The sequence below is a fragment of the Mustela nigripes genome, chromosome 7 (assembly GCF_022355385.1).
Source record: "Mustela nigripes isolate SB6536 chromosome 7, MUSNIG.SB6536, whole genome shotgun sequence".
NCBI lineage: Eukaryota > Metazoa > Chordata > Mammalia > Carnivora > Mustelidae > Mustela > Mustela nigripes.
Window position 1 is genome coordinate 67,248,679 of NC_081563.1, and position 21,010 is coordinate 67,269,688.

The following is a 21,010-nucleotide window of genomic DNA, read 5'->3' on the forward strand; positions in this document are numbered from 1 at the left end:
GTTTGGGCAGAAAATGAAGGCTTCTTAGGTGTCAAGATATCTAAACATAAACTGTGATCTACTTACTGGGAGAAGGGGCAGACTACTATTTTAAAGAGATAAAAAGCTGATTTCCACTTTGGGGGTTAATACTCAGAGGTAAGAAGATACGAATACTAAGTGAGAACACTATGGCCATGTCCCAGGAAAGCATTTCTTCAAACTGTATCATATACATTAAAAAATGTGGACTACTGAGCTCCCTCTTACATTAGTGAATCTCAACTTATGGGGGCCCTTGAATTATGCATTTTTAAACAAGTGTGCTAGTCAGTCTTCCGCATCCAAAAACAGTGCTTGAGAGCAGTGCCAAAATTTTAGCTGAAAAGAGCAGAGAGCAAATGTGCTCAGGATCTGTTGCAACCTTGTATCCACTTAAAAGAGCACAAAAAGGACTAGTATTCATTTTTATACTAATAATTCAACTGATGCATTATTCCTGATCAGAATTTAAATTCACATTTAGCCCCATGGCCAAATACCTGCTCTTTTATAAATATTTTATATTTTATATATAGGGTATATTTTATAAATATACCCTAGATCAAATACTTGATGGTATTTTAAAGCTCACATTTGTTTGGCAGGATCTATAAGGTTTTAGCCAATAAAATAGTGTCTGTGTGAAGGCACTCACTGGCCACACAAGACTACTGACAGTAAGAAATGTGGGTAGTAAGATACATACCAGAATTCGAAGACTTAGAAAAAAAATCTTAAGTATGTAACTTCTTATACTTGATTGCACATTGATATGATAAAATTTTGGATGAACTGATTAACTGGAATATCTTACTTAGAAGGTTAAAAATCATACATGGCTAGTATTACATTTCTTTCAGGCAACCCTGCTCTAAATATTTAAAGCATATCAGTAGTTTAGCTGATTAAATGCTCCACCAAAATTCTTGGTCACATAAATTACTATGTTTAAAGGGAGTCTGGCCTATATATATAGCAACTAATAACTTATATACTTTACGGATGTAATGTAAAGGATACAATTAAGTGCATTCAGCTCATTTCTATGGCTATCAGCTGTCCTTGACTCCCCACTAACCATGTAAACTCAAGGTCAATTTCTTTTGCTAAGTTCATAGCTTAGCAGAAAGACTCTTAGGCATAATTTTAGCTCATAAATGTTGATGAGTGACATCTCCCAAAGGAATTTCATTTTTAATGTCTTTTTTTTTTTTTTAACTTTTTTATACATGGGCTTTTTCCTACCATTTTTCTATGTCATGATTTTGGGAGGGGAAATTTAAGCTTATGAATGTGATATTAGATGCTAAGATGTTTTTATGCTTTGTTTTCCTCATTACAAAATATTTCAGATTTTATTTCAGGAAAAAATTCAGGTAAGTAAAAAGGAAAATCACGTAGAAATAAAAACTATTTTGGTGTATATCCTCCCAATTTTTAAAATTCACTGTTTATGAGTTTTGATACAAAGATTAATTCTAATCTTTTTTTTTTTTTTGAGAGAAAGTGTATTTGCTGGGGGGAGGGGGAGCAGAGAAGAACAGAGGGAACAGGAGAGAAAAACTCTTAAGCAGACTCCACACACACCACAGAGCTCCACGGGAACTGGGGGCTCAAGCTCATGACCCTGAGATCATGACCTGCACCATTTCAAGAATAAGATGTCAACTGACTGAGCCACCCAGGCGCCCCAACTTCATCAGTATTTTCAAGCAAAATGTTGTACTTTTTAAAGGATTTGTGTTGATTGTACAAAATATAACCTCCAACCATAAACACTTATCACTTAGAAAAAGAAAACATTTATCTTTTACATTTCTTTAAAAGATTAGGTTTTACGTTTTTATTTCAAATAAAGTGCTGCTTTACAAAAAGCCCCACTTATTTTGAATCCCTTTCTTCAATAGCACATGTTCCACAGTGCAGGGGCATGTGGTCAGAGGTCAGGAATGTGGGTATGCCATCATGGGATGTGGGAAATCATTTACAGAATGCATAAAAGTCACTTCACAGCACTCTGCCCTAAGGCTCAATCGGCATGGCATCTCTCTGCTACACAACATGATATATCAAGGCTTTTCTCATCTTCCTTCTAAATTACAAATGGGAGCACAGAGTTTAGGCAGAAGTATAAATCTCCCCAGTCTCTTATATATAAAATCTGTGAACATGGGGCAACAGTCCATCTTAGTTCTGATTACTTTCTAAAACATTCCTAAGTCTTGGCCTTTTGCAAGCTAATGCCTTGACAGACCCCCACTCTTCACCCAACTTGTGTGAGGGCAAACTTTCAGATGAAGCTTTTCTCTACTGTGGGAAAAAGCTGCTGCTTCTGTCCCCACCAGGAGATTCCCTAGACAGATGATGAAGATGGCAAAGTTCACTTCCCTGTGACTCCACTCGTGTTTTCTTCTGATGTTTTGGGTACTAAAGACCGGGAGGGCTGGTGATGAGTGACTGAGATGTGAATCAGACTAATTTTCAAGCAAAAAAGTCTAACGAGACTAGAAAGATTCAAAGCTCCCTAGGCAATGGAACCCAGACTCTTTCATCTTTGTGATGATAAACTGGCACTTGATAAGGGACTGCAGGCCTGATTCTTATGTTTTTAAAACACGGATGTGTTCCACACTGTACTAGAGAAGCCATCCCCCTATGAAATCTCTTATACCAAATGGGTGTCCCAGAATGCAATTCCCTTCACTGCCTGGAGTGAGCTGCAGATCCCCCAGCTTAAGGGATCTGTCCCCCAAGACTGCCTCCACTTCCGATGCCAGTCACAAGTCCCAGGCCACCCACCATACTTCTGACTGATCAGCTCTAAGTTCATGGGTTCCCCTGAACAACCCCCTTAGGTTCAAAAATATACTAGGACAAAGCTTTTGCACAGCAAAGGAAACAGTTAACAAAATCAAAAGACAACTGACAGAATGGGAGAAGATATTTGCAAACGACGTATCAGATAAAGGACTAGTGTCCAGAATCTATAAAGAACTTAGCAAACTCAACACCCAAAGAACAAATAATCCAATCAAGAAATGGGCAGAGGACATGAACAGACATTTCTGCAAAGAAGACATCCACATGGCCAACAGACACATGAAAAAGTGCTCCATATCACTCGGCATCAGGGAAATACAAATCAAAACCACAATGAGTTATCACTTCACACCAGTCAGAATGGCTAAAATCAACAAGTCAGGAAATGACAGATGCTGGCAAGGATGCGGAGAAAGGGGAACCCTCCTACACTGTTGGTGGGAAGGCAAGCTGGTGCAGCCACTCTGGAAAACAGCATGGAGGTTCCTCAAAATGTTGAAAATAGAACTGCCCTATGACCCAGCAATTGCACTATTGGGTATTTACCCTAAAGATACAAACGTAGTGATCCAAAGGGGCACGTGCACCCGAATGTTTATAGCAGCAATGTCCACAATAGCCAAACTATGGAAAGAACCTAGATGTCCATCAACAGATGAATGGATCAAGAAGAGGTGGTATATATACACAATGGAATACTATGCAGCCATCAAAAGAAATGAAATCTTGCCGTTTGCGACACATGGATGAAACTAGAGCATATCATGCTTAGCGAAATAAGTCAAGCAGAGAAAGACAACTATCATATGATCTCCCTGATATGAGGAAGTGGTGATGCAACATGGGGGCTTAAGTGGGTAGGAGAAGAATAAATGAAACAAGATGGGATTGGGAGGGAGACAAACTATAAGTGACTCTTAATCTCACAAAACAAACTGAGGGTTGCTGGGGGGAGGGGGTTTGGGAGAAGGGGGTGGGATTATGGACATTGGGGAGGTTTTGTGCTTTGGTGAGTGCTGTGAAGTGTGTAAACCTGGTGATTCACAGACCTGTACCCCTGGGGATAAAAATATATGTTTATAAAAAATAAAAAATAAAAAAATATATATACTAGGACAACTCACAGAACTCAGGAAAATACTTATGTCTGCTGAAACAGCCAAATGGAAGAGGTTTATAGGCAAGGTGTGTGGAGGGGCACAGAACTTTCATGGCCTCTCAGGACCCACCACCCTTCCAACACACTAATATATTCCCCAGCCCAAGAGCTCTTCAAATCCTCCAAACCCAAGTCATTTAGGGGTTTTTAGGGAAGTTTCAAAATACCTAGACATGATTGATTAAATCAACCATAGAGATTAAACTTAATCTCTAGGCCCCCCTCTTTTCCAGAAGGTGGGCTCAAAGTTCCCACCTTCTCATTATTTGGTCATTTCAGTGACTAGTACCATCCTAATAGAGCTAAAGGTCTCACCCTCAGTCACCCCACCACTACCCCCAACAAATCCAGGTGTGAGGAAGATGGCTTTTCATGAATAACAAAAGATGCTCAGCAAATTCCAAGGGTTTTAGGAGTTCCTCAGCCAGGACTGAGGACAAAAACAGTATTTATTACAACACAAAGCTAAAAGCAAGAAGAGGATAAAGGAAAGTAAAACTCAGATTAAGAACAGTTTTTACAACTCACAGGAAGAACATATACCTATATATAATGTACATTACCTGTATATAAAACATGTATACATAGCAGCCTAGTAACAGAAAATATCTGTAAACTGGGTGAGAATTAATTTGTAGCCAGTAGTTTACCTCACCTTATTTCCTCAGAGATACAAATATTTAAAGCCACTTAGTAAAGGACACAATCCAAGGTGGTGTTTACACTGTCAATACAAAATGTACCGTAAAAAGATGAATTCCTACAGTAATGTCTTTTATGTATCACCCCAGGCTTCAAGACTGTAGTCTAAAGAAGACTCAACATGTAGAGTACTTGAGAGGGAGGGGAAACTTGCTATATACATTTCCACCACACTAGCCAAGATTTCCCACTTTAGAACATGCGTCTGTAAGCATTCCCTCAAGCTGAATCTATCATTATACTACTTCCCTCTAAGAGACAGGAAGATATTTCTCTTTTCTCAGAATGAGGTGCCAGCCTTCCACACCACTCCCACATTAAAGTGTGCCTTTAACGTAACTCTGTTGAGTTTGATACTTCAATTCTTACTAGACTTGAGCTGGGTCTAGATGGATGAATGGTCTCAGACACCCAGGGAAATAGGCCAGTCAACCACCAAGACTCCACACCAGTCTTGAAATGTGATTCCCCAGAGCAGCCACATCAGCATCACCGGGGACCCTGTTAGAAATGTTTATCACCGGGACGCCTGGGTAGCTCAGTTGGTTAAGCAGCTGCCTTCAGCTCAGGTCATGATCCCAGCGTCCAGGGATGGAGTCCCACATCGGGCTCCTTGCTCGGCAGGGAACCTGCTTCTTCCTCCGCCTCTGCCTGCCATTCTGTCTGCCTGTGCTCGCTCGTGCTCTCTCGCGCTCTCTCTCTCTCTCTCTCTTTGACAAATAAATAAATAAATAAAACAAAGGGGAAATGTTTATCACTAAGCTTTGTCCTAGACTTACTGAATCAGAAACTGCGGGTGGGCCCAGCAATTACAAGATGACCAGGCAATTATGATGCATGCTCACATTCTAGAAGCCCAGTTCCAGACACTGCTGAACTGTTCTGGCTCTCTCTCTCTCTCTCTCTTTTTTTAATTCTGTTGCTCTTATTTTCAGCATATAAGATTCTTAGAAAGCTCAGAGACTTTTCTGTCCCACAGAATAGGGAGTTAGGTAACAAGATTATTTCCTCCAATAAACAGATGGTTTTCCTGGTATCTACTGGATGCACTGAAAGCAATTCTTTTTCTAGACATCATTTAACCTAGAGGCAACACATTTTCAGTAACTTTCATGATTACTCATGGCTTCTTCTGGACCACAGGATTTTTCCTGAGCCTTTTATCATCTTTTTTTTTCTTAAGCCTGTTTCAGTTACCCAATATCAATATTCTATACCAGTGAGCTTTCAATCGTTTTATATTTTACTGAATATAGAAAAATAGGAGAGTGTATATACTTTGGAGCCAGTCTGCCTTAGCCACTTATGAGCAGTGTAACCCTGGGCAAGTTACTTAATCTCTCTATGCCTCAGTTTCCTCATCTATACTCTACAGATATATATGGTCATATATGGTTGTTATGGGATTAACTGTTAATACATACAATACATTTAGAACGCCGCCTGCACATGGGAAGCACCATCTTAAATGCTATTACTATCATAACTACCGTAGTTCAGAGACCTAGATAACAGAGAAGGCCACCCTAGGAAGTGTTAGGACAACTGATCAATACTAAGGACGTTGGGGATCTCCCCTGGAACTGCATGAAAAATCAGATACTAAGAGCAAGGAACAATTCTACAATTGCAGGTACAATTTTCCTTACAAGGGAGGTAATACATAGTAGCCTAAAATCAGAAAGTAAATGACTCATGATGAAAGGTAATTGGCCACCAATATCATACTGATCTAAAAACTTAAATGATTCAAGAAAAAGAGGTAAGAGATCAAAGTACAAATCAATCCACTGGCACAAGCCAGGATCAAGGTTTCCATAAGGTTCCATGTTAATGAATAAGCTAGAAAATCTTCCAATTCTAGAACAACTACCTGGTTAATCATTCGTTTATGCCCTCAGATCAGGCTAGCTCGAGAAAGATCCTTAAATCACCACCACTCAAGAGACACATTATCCTAAGGCAACTGGAGAATTTTCCTATAGCATCTAGTTGGCTGCATCCCCCATATCCACTTCTGTCTTCCTCCTTCCTGTAATATTCCAAATTTTCTAGCCAAACTGTTCAGATGGGCTGACCCCTCCTCACCTCACCCCACAACCCCCTCACTACTCCAGAAGTGTGTCCGGATTAGCTGATGTCAGTCAGCATATCCTCTTCTCTGACTCCACCTGGACAGAGATTCTGAGGGAGACCTCTGACCCAAGTCAGGATCAGTCAGGCCAGTGAGACTGCTCCTAGGGCCATGGTAGAAATACTGGGGCAGCAGAAGTGTTCTTTTCTCCTGGATATCCTTACAGGCAGATCTAGGACCTGGGACAGTCCTCTTGGAGCTACAAGGCCAAAAATATAGAGGAAAAAAACTGGGCCCTGATCACACCTTTTAAGCCCAGGAGTAAGTCTTGCTTTAAAGGCCAAATTTGTCTTCAGTGTGACCAATATATTCTCTTTATCATTTAAACCACTTTGAGTTAGGTTTCCTATTGCTTACAGTCAAGAAAACTCTGAACGACACATGTATCATAATCAGATGACACCATAAAGGTAACAAGAGAAGTCAGCTATATGAACAATTAACAGTAAACTTACCTGTCTGACATGGCTATAATTTATGGGTAATAATCAAAGAAATTAAGAAAAAAAATCATTAACCCACTTTTTTCATTTGGAAAGCATTTGATCTGAAATCTCAAAGTACAGATGCAAGACCTTAAATGACTCTGCTTTGATCTCTAGTTTACATGTATTCAGCATTGCTGAGTTTTCATCTTGATGGAACTGCTTCTGGATTTTCAGGACAATTTCAGGGTAAGACACTTCCCACCCCAACTATGGCGAGGGTGAAAGTATGTTCTAAGTATTCAACAGCAAAAAGGGAGTGAGAGATCACAAAGGGAGGATGTGTTTCTGCTAATTTTAATGAATCAATAGCAAACGTACCCATTGTAGCATTAAACATGCCCTTACCAGATAAAGCTATTGCTTTTTTACATCTAAAACCCTTGCATGGGATACCAACTACCCTTTGTACTCAAAGTAAGCATTCTACTACTGTAACAAGTCAAGTCAACTAATATAATAAAGCACACAGGCTAATTTGTGTATTTTTCTGCATATAGCCCAGTAAGCTACATTATTTTGAAATGTAAGAGGAGTCAAAAATTCTTACAAACCTAGGGCAGCTCAAAAAAAATCATTCAATCATTTTGGCCTTAGGATGGACAACTCTCCAAATATGGACCTGGATATCTTATGCAATGGGCAGCTTGCTCTCCTGGGACATATATAAGCAGAGGTGAGCTGACCTTCTTGTAGCGGAGACAGGGCGGGTGATTTTAAAGGGAGCTATAAGGGCCGCTGGGCCTCCGTAACAGGACATGATGGGACTTACCTGCCAAAGCCTTGATGCGGGATCGCTCAAAGAGCCTCGCAGAGCTGTTCTCATTGTCCCAGTCATCCACGTCCCAGCGGTTGTTGACATCGCTGTACTGCTGTTGGATCTCAATGTTGTCATAGTCTGTGGCTACTGTGGTTGTCATCTTGAACTGTCTCAGCTGCTCCTCCACATCAGCTCCTTCTTAGAGTTCTGTGAGAAAGACAAAGAAAACCTGATTTAGATGTCTAAAGCGTGCTTCGTCCCCATGAAGCCCACTGGGTTAGAGGTGAGTAGAAGCCCAAACAATTCCTGCAAGTCAAGAACAGATTTCTGGGGTCAACTGAAGATGATTTGGAACCTCAGCACTGCCTCATAACACGTGTGTGACCTTGGCCAGTGTACTTAACATCTCTGAGCCTCAGTTTCCCCAACCATTAAAAAGGAAAGATAATCTCCATGTTGTTGAGAGGACTGAATGAAATGATGGGCACCCAATCCACGGTGGGTTTCCCGCCCCCTTTTTAAAGTTTAAGCTTTGCAATTTTTTTTTAAGAATTTATTTATTTGACAGAGAGAGAGAGATCACAAGTAGGCAGAGAGGCAGGCAGAGGGGGAGGAGGAAGCAGGTTCCCTGCTGAGCAGAGAGCCCAATGTGGGGCTCGATCCCAGGACCCTGGGACTGTGACCTGATCTGAAGGCAGAGGCTTAACCCACTGAGTAACTTGGGCACCCCATAAGCTTTGCAATTTTAAAGTTCTTTTGGAACTAGATGAATATCTACTTGGGGCTTCTGAATGAACTCATTTATTTCTACTCTGTACTATAATCTTTTAGCTTCTCCTGGAAATTCATAAAATGTTATATAAGAGAACAGATCGTTTGACCTAAATATCTCATTCCTACTATAAAACAGATGCCTAAGATCAAGTGAGATAGTAAATGTAAGTCACTAACAACTGTTCCAGTGTACAGCAGAGGCTTATTAAGGAATGACTACAATTATTTATATTGCTGTTATTTACAAATTCTCTGACCAATACCCAATTCTCAGGGACCTACCCAGGTAGTATTCTACAGGAACAAAAGAGAAACAAAAACCTGGCCCTCAACTTTTGATCTACTGCTATCTTCACCTCATCAAAATGACCTCACAGAATTATGAGAATACCTTTAGCTGCTTCCCTCTTCAATACAGCTATGATGCATCCACTGAACCAGAATGCACTGAGGACTTACTACGTGCTCAGCACTGTTTCAGATGCTAGGGATAACAGCAAACAAGATAAGGACTCAGCTCCAGGGAAACCTATGGCCTTGTAGGAGGAGCCGGACAAAAAGCACACAAAAAAAGGCAAAACAGTTGAAAGAAAATAAAAAAGTAGAGTGAGGCAATAGAGTCGTGATCAACTGTACTGTATTATAAACTTCAAAGTTGCTAAGAGACTAGGTCTTACTGTTAACACCACCAAAAAAAAAATGCTAATTACATGATGTGACAGACATGCATCTAATGCTACAGTAGTGATCATACTGCAATACAGAAATATATCAAACCAACATGCTGTTGATTTCCTTAAGTTTACATAACGTTATACATCAAATGTACTTCCATTTAAGAAAAAAAGAGAGATTGAGGCTATTTCATATTTCAGATCTAGTGGTCAGGGAAGGCCTCTGGGAGTCAGTATTTAAAGTGAGATATCAATGTCAAAAAGGAAGAGGTCATGCCCAGATCAAGAGAAATAGCATTCCAGGCAAGGGAAAACCTTTATGTTGAGAAGCAGGACAGCTTGTTGGAGGAATGAAGTCAATGACCCATATAATCACCCACTGTCGCTCAAACACAAGTATTTGGATGGGAGTAAAATCCTGGCTACCAATCACATAGACATAATCAATCGCAACAATATAAACTTATCAGTAGATTAACTTTAACATCTACATTAGCAATGTATTTACCAGATTCCATAAAAACACACACAAAAAAAAATCACAGGAGCGTAAGCTAATAAGTACGTTATATTGATCTGTTTGTCGCTTTCAACACCGAGTCATAACTCCCTTCAAAAAAAGAAGTCAATCGTGTCATGTACCATTTGACCTTGGAGGTGGTTAATTTTCAGAACAATGTCAATACCAAAGGCTTTCATAAAATTCAGCCATCTCTATGAGGAAAAACAAATATTAAGTTATTATGAATTCCAAATTTCTGAAAGCAGAAAAAGTGCGATTTAACCCAACCCAAGGTCAAATCTAAACACTACGTACCTCTCGGAATTCGTGCTATCTGGTGCCACCTGCTGACCACTGAGAACAAGCCACACTAGGGCCTCCATGGCAGCCATTTACTGGGGCTCCAACTCCCTCCACACCTGACTCCTTAGTAAGCCCCACTCCCACCATTTCCCCACTCGCGTCTTTCCTCCTACCACTGACTTATCCCCAGATCAGTGACTGCTTTCCAAAGATTTCTCAACAAGCAAGTGCTAATCCTTTCCTTAAGCTTTAAATAAGTCGTTCAAACCACATAAGCACATTTTGTCCCAAATATTCTTCTTTAATGGTGTTTGTTCTTTAATAATACCATTTTTCCTTAAAAAATGGGAAGCAAAAGGCTGTGTACAAAAGAAATACCAATGCTTTCAGCTATTCTTTTTATCCAATTGTTTCACTTGAGTGTCTAAGAACTTGAATATCAGGGTCATTTTTTTTCTTCAAAATGTTCCATCTGTCCTAAGATAATATCCTATCAAACAGCTAATTTGTTATAATGGAGTCTTCCCCTCCCCCTCCAGGGTAATGTTAAAGCAAAACATCCTAAACCCCACCAGGACCACAGTGAAATGGTACTTCTAAGTATTCAATAGCAACAACGGAGTAACCTAAGCGTAAAGGAAAAGTCAGAGTCAAGGTAAATGTGGGTAAGTGTTCCCAGGGCATGGGGATTCCAAAAAGTCCAGTACCCTGTGAACACCATTATCCCCCAACCTCCTTCAACAAAAGCCAGCTGAGAGGGCAGTGTGTATCACACATGGAGGTGTCTCCAACAGGTTATCTATAAAGGGCCAGATTTTCCCAAGGTGGTATCAGCCATGCGTCCCCACAGTCAGTGAGGTAATCTGTACTTCTTAAATGGCTGTGGGGAGATTATGAGAAGAGAAGAATGGAGAGCTGGCCATCTTGGAACTCTGTCTGGTGGGTCCGCCATTTGGAAAGCAGGAAAGGACTAACTATATAAGGTTGGCATGGAACACGACATCTTTTCTCCCAGAGAATGGCTCTCATTGCCTCTATGGGCTCAGTGTGGGCCTAGATGCTGACCGACTTGATCACCACAGCAGGAATTCATTAAATAATCCCTGAATGAATAAAAATCAATAATATCCTGGGTGTGATATGAATACTACCCATGTTTTTGTGGCTAGGTTTTAAGAAGATGGTTAAAATTCATACCTACCTTCTCTGCCCTAAGTCTGTGTGTGTGTGTGTGTGTGTGTGTGTGTGTGTGCGTGTGTGTGTGTAAACAAGGAATATGTAAACCAAGACCTCTCCACCAAATTACTCTTCTCTAACTCTATATCCCATAAATGAATTTCCCCAAAGATACACAGAAACATTCCAAAGGCTCATTATTTTCTGCTTTGATAATTAGACAATAATTTTATTTCTTCAAAGTGGCAGACCAAAACAGACACAGATCAGGAGGAAATGATCATGCCACACCCAGAAAGCAAATGTCCCTACATTAGGGACCAAAATGCTGTTGATTTCCTTAAAGTTACATAACGTTATACATCAAATGTACCTCAATTTAAGAAAAAAAGAGAGATTGAGGTTATTTCATATTTCAGATCTAGTGGTCAGGGAAGGCCTCTGGGAGTCAGTATTTAAAGTGGGATCTCAATGTCAAAAAGGAACAGGTCATGCCCAGATCAAGAGAAATAGCATTCCAGGCAAGGGAAAGCCTTTATGTTGAGAAGCTACATAGGTCCCTACAGCTCTTGCAGGTGCTACACTACGAGGTCATGACCATCAAGAAAAAAGCCAGAACATTACCATTCCAAGTTTCAGTAGTATTCTATTAGTTCACCTCTTTAGATTAAAATAACATAAATCAATACCTGGCAAAGCCCAGAGGGAAAATATCTTATCTGTTTACTTCCAAGATACCAAATCTGTTTTCCCCGTGACACAGGTAGTAGATAAACGCACAGGTTTTTGTTCTTTATAATTATCTCCCAAGTTTCCTTCCACGGCCCTCTTCTGTTTCTGTATAAAATCTCCTTGGGTGATGTTACCCACTCCCCAATCTTGGACTCCTCCCCTATGTTGACAGTTGCCCTCTGGACAGCTAAATGCAGAGGTCCTAAGGATGACCAGGCCAGTGTCTAAAACTAAGCCCGTAATTCCTCCTCCAGACCCCATGTCCTTCCCATCACTCCCTTGCTGAATGGCATCCCCTCCTTTCTTCCAGTTACCTCAGCTAGACACCTGGCTGTCCTCCCTCATTTCTCCCTCCCAGCTTCAGCCTCCAAGGCTGCTTTTACCTCCTGACAACCAGGAATTAGCTCAAACAACAGTTTCTTCTTTTTCCAGCAACTCACCCTACCCTTTCCCTGATATTGCCACCAGAGGGACCTTCTCAAATGTAAGTCCAATGATTCATTCCTGTGAACTAAAACCCACTGAGGCCCATGCCTTCAGAATAATGCCCCAAAACCTTTGAAGAAAAAGGGGACTCCTTCACAAGGGAACTCTGACCAGCTCTACAGCCTGGTCTCAATACTCCTGTCCTAAGCTCTTGTAGCTCCTGAGGGGGGGAAAAAAAAATCAGGCTCTTGACTTACCTCCAAACGAACTGGAAATAGCTTTTTCTGCTCTCCACAAATTCTAGTTTTAGGTTATTACCTTACTGAATCTACCTCTTATCAGTTACCACCACTACCTCCTGTTCTGAATTAAGACAACTTTAGATAACCCTGAATATGTCCTCCATCCCAGACACCTTTTGTACTGCTGACCTGTCACTTAGCATTATAAGACTGTTTCACAAGTACAAAACTTTTATTTACTTATTGTCACCAGGCCATTGTCTCTTGAGGTCATGTTTTATCATATTGTTCTTCTGTCTTCTCAGCTCCTAGTGGGGTGCTCGGAAATATTAAGTGCTTGCTAATTATTTGTTTGTGGCTGGTTGGGTGGGTGGGAGGCTGGTAGGTGAAGGTCTAGAAGTTGAGGACACAGAGTCAACATCAATTCAAGCTGCCACTCTGGTACTATCGCCATCAGGCACAAAGGCCAAAACACATACTCATTGGATCTCCTGGGCACTCCGCTTTCAAGGAAGTCACAATTTTAGACTAGGCTGCTGATAAATATAAACACAGATTTAGTAAGGTCCTTCTCCATGTACACATTAACACGTAGGTTTCTCTTTGTAATTTAGTTTTAACCCACCAAGAGTTTATTTTTTTGTCCGGACTACTCAGATTTCAGAAAGTAAAGAAACAAGTAGAAAATAAATGGGATTTTCACTGGCACTACACACACACACACACACACACACACACACACAGGACTACTCAGATTTCAGAAAGTAAAGAAACAAGTGGAAAATAAATGGGATTTTCACTAGCACTATACACACACACACACACACCCCACACACAAACACATCACTCCTTAATACCCAATTTTAATTAAAAGCTCTAATAAATTAAATGAAAATGAAAAAGGTAATTTAACATTTGCCAATCCTTTCTGAAGAAGAAAACCATATGCTAACACTTATTTTGGCAGAAGCCACAGACCCAAATGTTCTGCAAACACTTAAAACACTCCCGCTTTACTCACAGAAGACTTGAAAAAGCATACTCTGGACTGTTGGTGTGCTATCTTTTAAAAAAGCTCTGCTCTGGGATTTTGAACGGATCAAGCTGTGGGTCTGACAATTTCCAGCAAAAGACCCAGAAGAGATCTGCCTCAATCCTCTCAACTGTACTGTCTCCAAAAAGTAAGACTTGAGTCACACCCTATTTCCAATGTGTCCACTGAGGCATTCTGCACCATGAATCAAATGGTCAACAAAGAGGAATATGTGCAAGAAACCACAAGGATGGAGAAACCCAGCTAACCTACTATTATTCAGGTTCATGGAGCTAGTTTCACCATAAGGTCCAAGACACCATCCTAAATATTCAGAGTTCCCTGTTCACAAAACCAGGACAAGTATAAGTTCTAGTGTGACAATTAACCAAGTCATGCATCCAGTCCTTTATAAAAGCATCATTTGCTTTTTTTAAGTAAGCTCTATGCCCAAAATGATCCTGAGATCAAGAGTCACATGCGCTACTGACTGAGCCAGCCAACTACCCCAGTATCATTCACTTTTAAAATTACCAGTTGACTTGCAGCTTTACAGAAACACATCAACTATACAAAAAGCATGACACAGCTGTACAAACTAGCCAAAATTCAGACTCAGACCATTCTGAGAGGAAGTATGCTCAGAGACCTGTTTAATAATTAACCATTGTTTATAAAGGTAGTCCTCAAATACTCTAGCTAACTTTTGTTGGTTTTATTTATCAATGACAGAATAGGTTAAAATCTCCCATTGTGAGTGTGGATATATCAAATTTTCCTTTTAATTTCCTGGATACATACAAATTATAACTACTTTGTCTTCTTGGTGGGCTGTTTAACATTGAAATAGCCTCTTTTCTCCCTATTCACACATTAACTCATTCATTGGTAATAATAATTTTCTCCCTATTCACACATTAACTCATTCATTGATAATAATAAAATATGCCTAGTATATATTTTTTCCATTCTACTATTTCACCTTCTATTTTGTTTTAGGTTTTAGTTATGTCTCTTGTTTTTAAATCTAATCCAAGTGTTTCTGTCATTTTGTGGGCAAATATAATCCATTTACATTTATTAGGATTATGGACATATTTACTGCTTCAACCAACTTGCTTTCTATCTTAATTAATGAAGTGGCAAAACTAGGGCTTAAAGGGTTAAACAACTGGGTCATGTCACATAGCTATGAGCCAGCATCTACAATATTTTTGCCACCTCTGAATCCTAAGCCACAAGAACTCTAAACCTAATCTTTAAAACACAGAAAACTGGGGCGCCTGGGTGGCTCAGTGGGTTAAAGCCTCTGCCTTCGGCTCAGGTCATGATCCCAGAGTCCTGGGACTGAGCCCCCCATTGGGCTCTCTGCTCAGTGGGGAGCTTGCTTCCTCCTCTCTCTGCCTGCTTCTCTGCCTACTTGTGATCTCTGTCTGTCAAATAAATAAATAAAATCTTAAAAAAAAAACATACAGGAAGCTGACGAGTCTAACAACCAAAGAAAATGCTAATTGTATTTAAAAAGATGTAACTTTCATGCTAGCTTACTCTGTGTGAGCATAGTGTTTTACTTGCTTTTTCATTCATTGCTTCCCAGCAACCTTTTGATGCAGATAGTATTATTAGCCCTACTTTATTTATTTATTTAAGTAATGTCTACACTCAACTTCACCAGACACCAAATCTGCCAACACCCTGATCTTGAAACTTCCAGGCTCCATACCATGAGAAACAAATGTCTGTTGTTTATCTATGGTATTTTGTCGTAACAGCCCAAAGACATTTATATTGCCAATACTCAGAAGTAGCCTCTTTCCTACACAGGTGAAAGATCTGCCTAGAAGGCTGATTCTAGTTTTATGAACAAAGTTCTAGGGACAAATTCCCTTTTTTAATGTGGGCATGTTATGTCACACCCTACTCTATGGAGGAGCAAAATTAACCTTTATTATAAAGGAAATAAATTTTAAAATATTTCACTGACCATAATTCATTTTATTTTAAAGTAATCTATTAAAAAGAATCCATCACTATGGCTTAGTAACATATTATACAATGACCAAAACCAGATCTCTACCACAAAGAGGAGTATAACATAGGGGAGAAACAAGGCATGTCTCTGACCTTCCTCCATTGTATAGGATAAACTACACAGTAAAACAATGGAATTGCTTATTATTATTATTATATTATTATTATTTGAGTATCTTAAATGAAAGGAAAATTAATTATATATTGAATAGAAATTTATTCTTTTACTATTTGTACATTTGTACAAAGTACCTTATTCCTTTTTTTTTTGCCTACCTATGATACCATTTAGATTCTAATATAAATCTGCAAACCCTAAAATTTTTTGAGACTATCTTTATTTTGAAAAGAGAAAGATTAACTTTCTCAAAGTTTATCTATAAGTCTCCAAATCACCTAATTTGAATTAAAAAAAAAAAAAAGTCAAAATTTTCTACTAAATATATGGCTATCCTCATTGGCAGTTAAAGGCCAAACTTGGTTTTGTTCTCCTTACACAGAGATGCAATTAAAATTGAAATCATTAACTCAAGGCAGACTTAACACCATGATCTGATGGCCAATGGGAGGTTTCTGAGCCACTATAAATAACTACTTTGGTCTTACTCTTATTCCCAGATAATTTTAAATTACATTACAATATAGGCCTAATGCTTCCACTCCCAAAATGTTGATCCTGAATTTCAGTGAGTTTGACATTTCTCTGTGTTATTGTTTGTGAAATTTCATAAGTCAGTATCACGTGTGCCCAGAACAATAGAGAAACAATAATGTGCTTTCTATCTGGAAAGCTGACTTTTCCTTCTAGAGTAGCCCAGTGCCAAAATTCTTTGCCAATTTCTATCAAGTGAAAATGCATCTCTCTCCTACCTGAAACAGTGATCAAATGAAGGAAATATGTACAATGGCAATGAAAAGCAACAGTATACTAAATGGAAGCGGCACACACACATACATATCCTAAGCTGCACAAGGGCCAGGATCCTCTCTGTTCTGTTCATTTTTATACCACCAGCCCCAGCCTCATGCTCAAGCCACAGCAGGTGCTCAAAAACAATTGTAAACTAAATTGGCGGGTGGCAGGAGCAGTGCAGCTCCAGAGCAGTCTAATTCTGAAACACAGTGCTTTTTTCTGCCTACTCAATATGCATCTTGGACCCCAGTAGAATTCTCAGTGTTACATAAGGGGCAACCTTGTCTTCACTCCATTTCATTTAGGAAAGGATGACTTTTTTGTAAGAAATCTGTTTTCAAATGTTGCAAAATTAGGTCATATTTGAATAGGAATGGAATAACCGCTAACTTCACAATCTCATTTGGGATATATATATTATATCAATTTAGATTATTAATGTAACAAATTAATAATATTAATATATTGAGATAAATTTAAGTGCATAGCTTTAAATTACATTACAATATAGGCCTATGTACTATATAATATTAATATCCATTATTAAGACATTAATATATTCTTATATTTATTATAGATAAGTACATAATGTTTTAAGAATCATTCCCCTTTAAAAATCATTCCCTTCTGCAAAGTGACCTAAATCCTAGGCATGTCTAATATCCAAATTTCCAAAGGTTTAAATATTACTAGTTAAATTTTCTCAGAGAACAGTTCAAACAATTCTCATTACTTGAGTTAACGCTTCAGCAGCAAGTTTTTCCTCTGTGTATGCCTAGTAAATGTTTCCCAAACTTACTTAAAACTCTATAACCTTTCAAATGAGCAAAATGAATAATAAAGGTTGAGCTACAGAAAAGAAGTGACATTAATTCCAGAAAAAACATGCATATAAGTATCATTTAAAATGATCAAACCTCTATTACTAAAATTTGTTTAAATTTGATCAATTTGAATAAACTTTAAAAAAAATAATGTTTAATGATTTATACAGGCTGAAATCCATGAGAATTCTGCAGTTACTTTCAAAAGTGTGACTCCAAAGTGCTCAATATGAAGTTTGGTAACAAAGGTCAGTTAAAGAGACACCTGGGTCATCAAGCAACTGGCCTTCGGCTCTGGTCATGATCCCAGAGTCCTGGGATAGAGCCCCGCATCAGGCTCCCCAAGCAGTGGGAAGCCTGCTTCTCCCTCTCCCACTCCCCCTGCTTGTTTCCTCTCTTGCAGTGTCTCTATCAAATAAATAAATAAAATCTTTAAAAAACAAACAAACAAAAACAAAGGTCAGTTAAAGTAAATGTGGAGATCTATTTGCCTTTCCAGAATTTAAACACTGATATATGAGGAAAAGGCACACAGTGTTTAAAATGTTCCCCTAAGTTCACAATCACGGAGGAGCTCTCTGATACATAAGTAAGATCATGCGTTCATCCCAAGTGACCAGCCATAAGCAAGTACATCTACCACAGCGCCAGACCATAATCTGGCCAACTGAGAAAACAACCCAGCACCCCACCAAACTTCTCACAAAGGCACAAAATAAAGCATGGCCTACCCAAAACTACAGGGCCATGGGCCTACAAGTCACATTTTGCTATTGCTCAAATAACTTCAAAATGAGAATAAGATCTCAGCTGGTCAAGTCCTTAATCAGGTTCAAAAGCAAAGGAAACCAGCAACTTCCCTTGTTCCTCCAACAGCAGAAAATGGGCTTAAAAGAACAAGAATGAGAGCATCCAGAGCCTTCCTTTGAAAGCTCCCTAGTGATATGATTTTGGTAACTGCATTTTTGAACTCCTTGCCGGAACAAAATCAAGCCTAGACTTTCATCTCCTTGAAATATGTTATTAATAAACCATTTTTCTACTTCCCAAAATATCTAGAACACAACATGCACTTTGTTTATCCTGCTTCCAAATGCTTTCAGAGAAGTTAGTTACTTCTCTTGCCAAACTCCGCAACAGAGCAAAGAATGAACAGGATGGTAGGGCAAATGAGAGAGCTGGAGGCAATAAATTCTTGTAGCATTCTGATTCTGTGCAGAAAGAAAACCAGGGGGCAGGTACCCCAGCAGTGGCTGAGTATTTAGGGATGTCTGAGTGAACTGTGATGCTGTCTTCCATCAAATGCTAACGCCAATCCAAAAAGGATCCTGTAATCGAGGAAGGCTTTCTGATCCCATTAGCAACAGTACTATTATCTTTTAATAATTCACGATTGTAAAGATTGGTTCAACAGAACCAATCTTAGGTCAGACTAAACATTACTTTCTCTAGGAAGGCTCTACGGAATCTCCCAGTCCCAACCCAGCACCTCCTGTTACGTGCTTTTGCGAGTGTCCTTTCCTCATGGCACGTACCTATAGCATTTAAATAATTACGTGTGATGATTTGCTAAATGATGATATCACCTTATATATTATATTCTCCAAGAACTATTAAGCATTTCTCTCCTTATCAATGCATCCCTAGCTACAACATCTAGCACACACCAGACAATAAACATTTAGTGAATAAGCTTTAAAATTTTCTCATAAGCACTTTCCCTACCATCTCTGCTGTAACAAGAAAAAAAAAAAAAATTCCTGGGGCGCCTGGGTGGCTCGGTGGGTTAAAGCCTCTGCCTTCAGCTCGGGTCATGATCTCAGGGTCCTGGGATCAAGCCCCACATCAGGCTCTCTGCTCAGCAGGGATCTGATTCCCTCTCTCTCTCTGCCTGCATGTGATCTCCCTCTGTCAAATAAATAAAAAATCTTAAAAAAAAAAAAAATTCCAATGTATTCAAAGGCAAATTTGTTCAAATGAAAGCTGTTAAATACTAAAATCAGAAATAACACCAAATCTGAAATAAATCCCTAAATGGTCAAGAATTATCTGAATTTTTCCTTTTTTTTAAAAGTATATTTACGTTATAACTTTTAACTTCCTTTACTGAGCAAAAGAAACACTTCAAAGGCAACTTCAAATTTCTGCTTAAATTATAGAGATAGATGAATTTCCCATGTAAAAATCACATCACTGGCTGAACAGCCATACTCAAAAGGTGCTGACTCGAAGCTGAAACCCTGGTGAGGCAGGTTCATAATCCAGGGCCCAGGCACAAACAATACTTTCTTCACTACCTCAGAAAGTATACTTAGCACAGTAAAGGACCTTGGACCATGGAGAGATTCAAAACTGTTCAAAAACACATACAGTAGTACATTTAGACATTTAAAGTACCCAAAGTCAGAAGAGGTGAAAAGGGACAGCAGCCCCAAGAAAAGGTGGTAAACTCAACATAGAGTACCAGCAGAAGGTAGACCAAACAGAGCTGGCTCGGTTGTTAGGAATGAAGCAATCACCCCAGGGCAATGCCCAAACCTAGAGTACCTAGAAGCGGGTAGGCAGGCCCTAAGACAGCTGGAAGTCCAGGCTGCGGAGCTAGGAGCTCCCAGGGAAAAAGTCTTAAAGGGCCACTGAGCATCTAACCTTAAGGAGCTTCAGAAGGCCTCCTGTGGGCCCTGGCACAACAAATTCATAGTGAGGCAGGGTTAGAAGGTGCTTTCTAACAACTTGAACTCTCCAAAAACCCCAGAGGGCTGGCCAGAGAGCAGGGAGTTCACCCTATCACGAGTGGTTCACACAGGGTAGGGAAGTACCATTTGACAGGGAAGCTAAAGAGGAAACCAAGAACTGTGTGGGAAGCTGGACAACATGCATGCTAAGAGTCCTTCCAACCATCAGGCCTCTATGATTTGGTTAACCACAAAGTATTCACCATTCTTGTGATCAGTACACTGTAGTAATACTACAGTACTAGAAACATGGTTCCCAAGGTAGGCACAATACTCTCTTCCATGGGGCTAAAGGGGTATTTCAAAAGAATGACTTTTCCATTCCTATTTTTAAACGAATCTCTGTTACCTTAATCTTAGCCATTCTTTGTGTATCCACATAAAGTATCTGCATTCTCTTTGAAACAAAAGTACTCTTCTGCAAACATTTATAAATAATTTCATTGGGTTGCACAACCCCACTGGGGGGGAAAAATGGGCAAAAAGATATGAAACTGGCTTTTACATTTTGATGAAAACATTACTCTTAAGCACACCACTGAAAATATTTATCAAAACAATTATTTT

General features: G+C 39.4%; 1 protein-coding gene across 2 annotated transcripts in view; it reads right to left on the minus strand.

The window, feature by feature from the left end:
• Positions 1-21,010, minus strand: part of SPTBN1 (spectrin beta, non-erythrocytic 1) — a 197,081-nt gene that overhangs the window by 135,193 nt on the left and 40,878 nt on the right. For both annotated transcript variants that reach the window (XM_059406073.1, XM_059406074.1), the window contains exon 2: positions 8,094-8,288. In XM_059406073.1, the coding sequence (XP_059262056.1) occupies positions 8,094-8,241 (148 nt within the window). In that variant the 5' untranslated portion in view covers positions 8,242-8,288. The remainder of the gene's footprint in view (positions 1-8,093; positions 8,289-21,010) is intronic.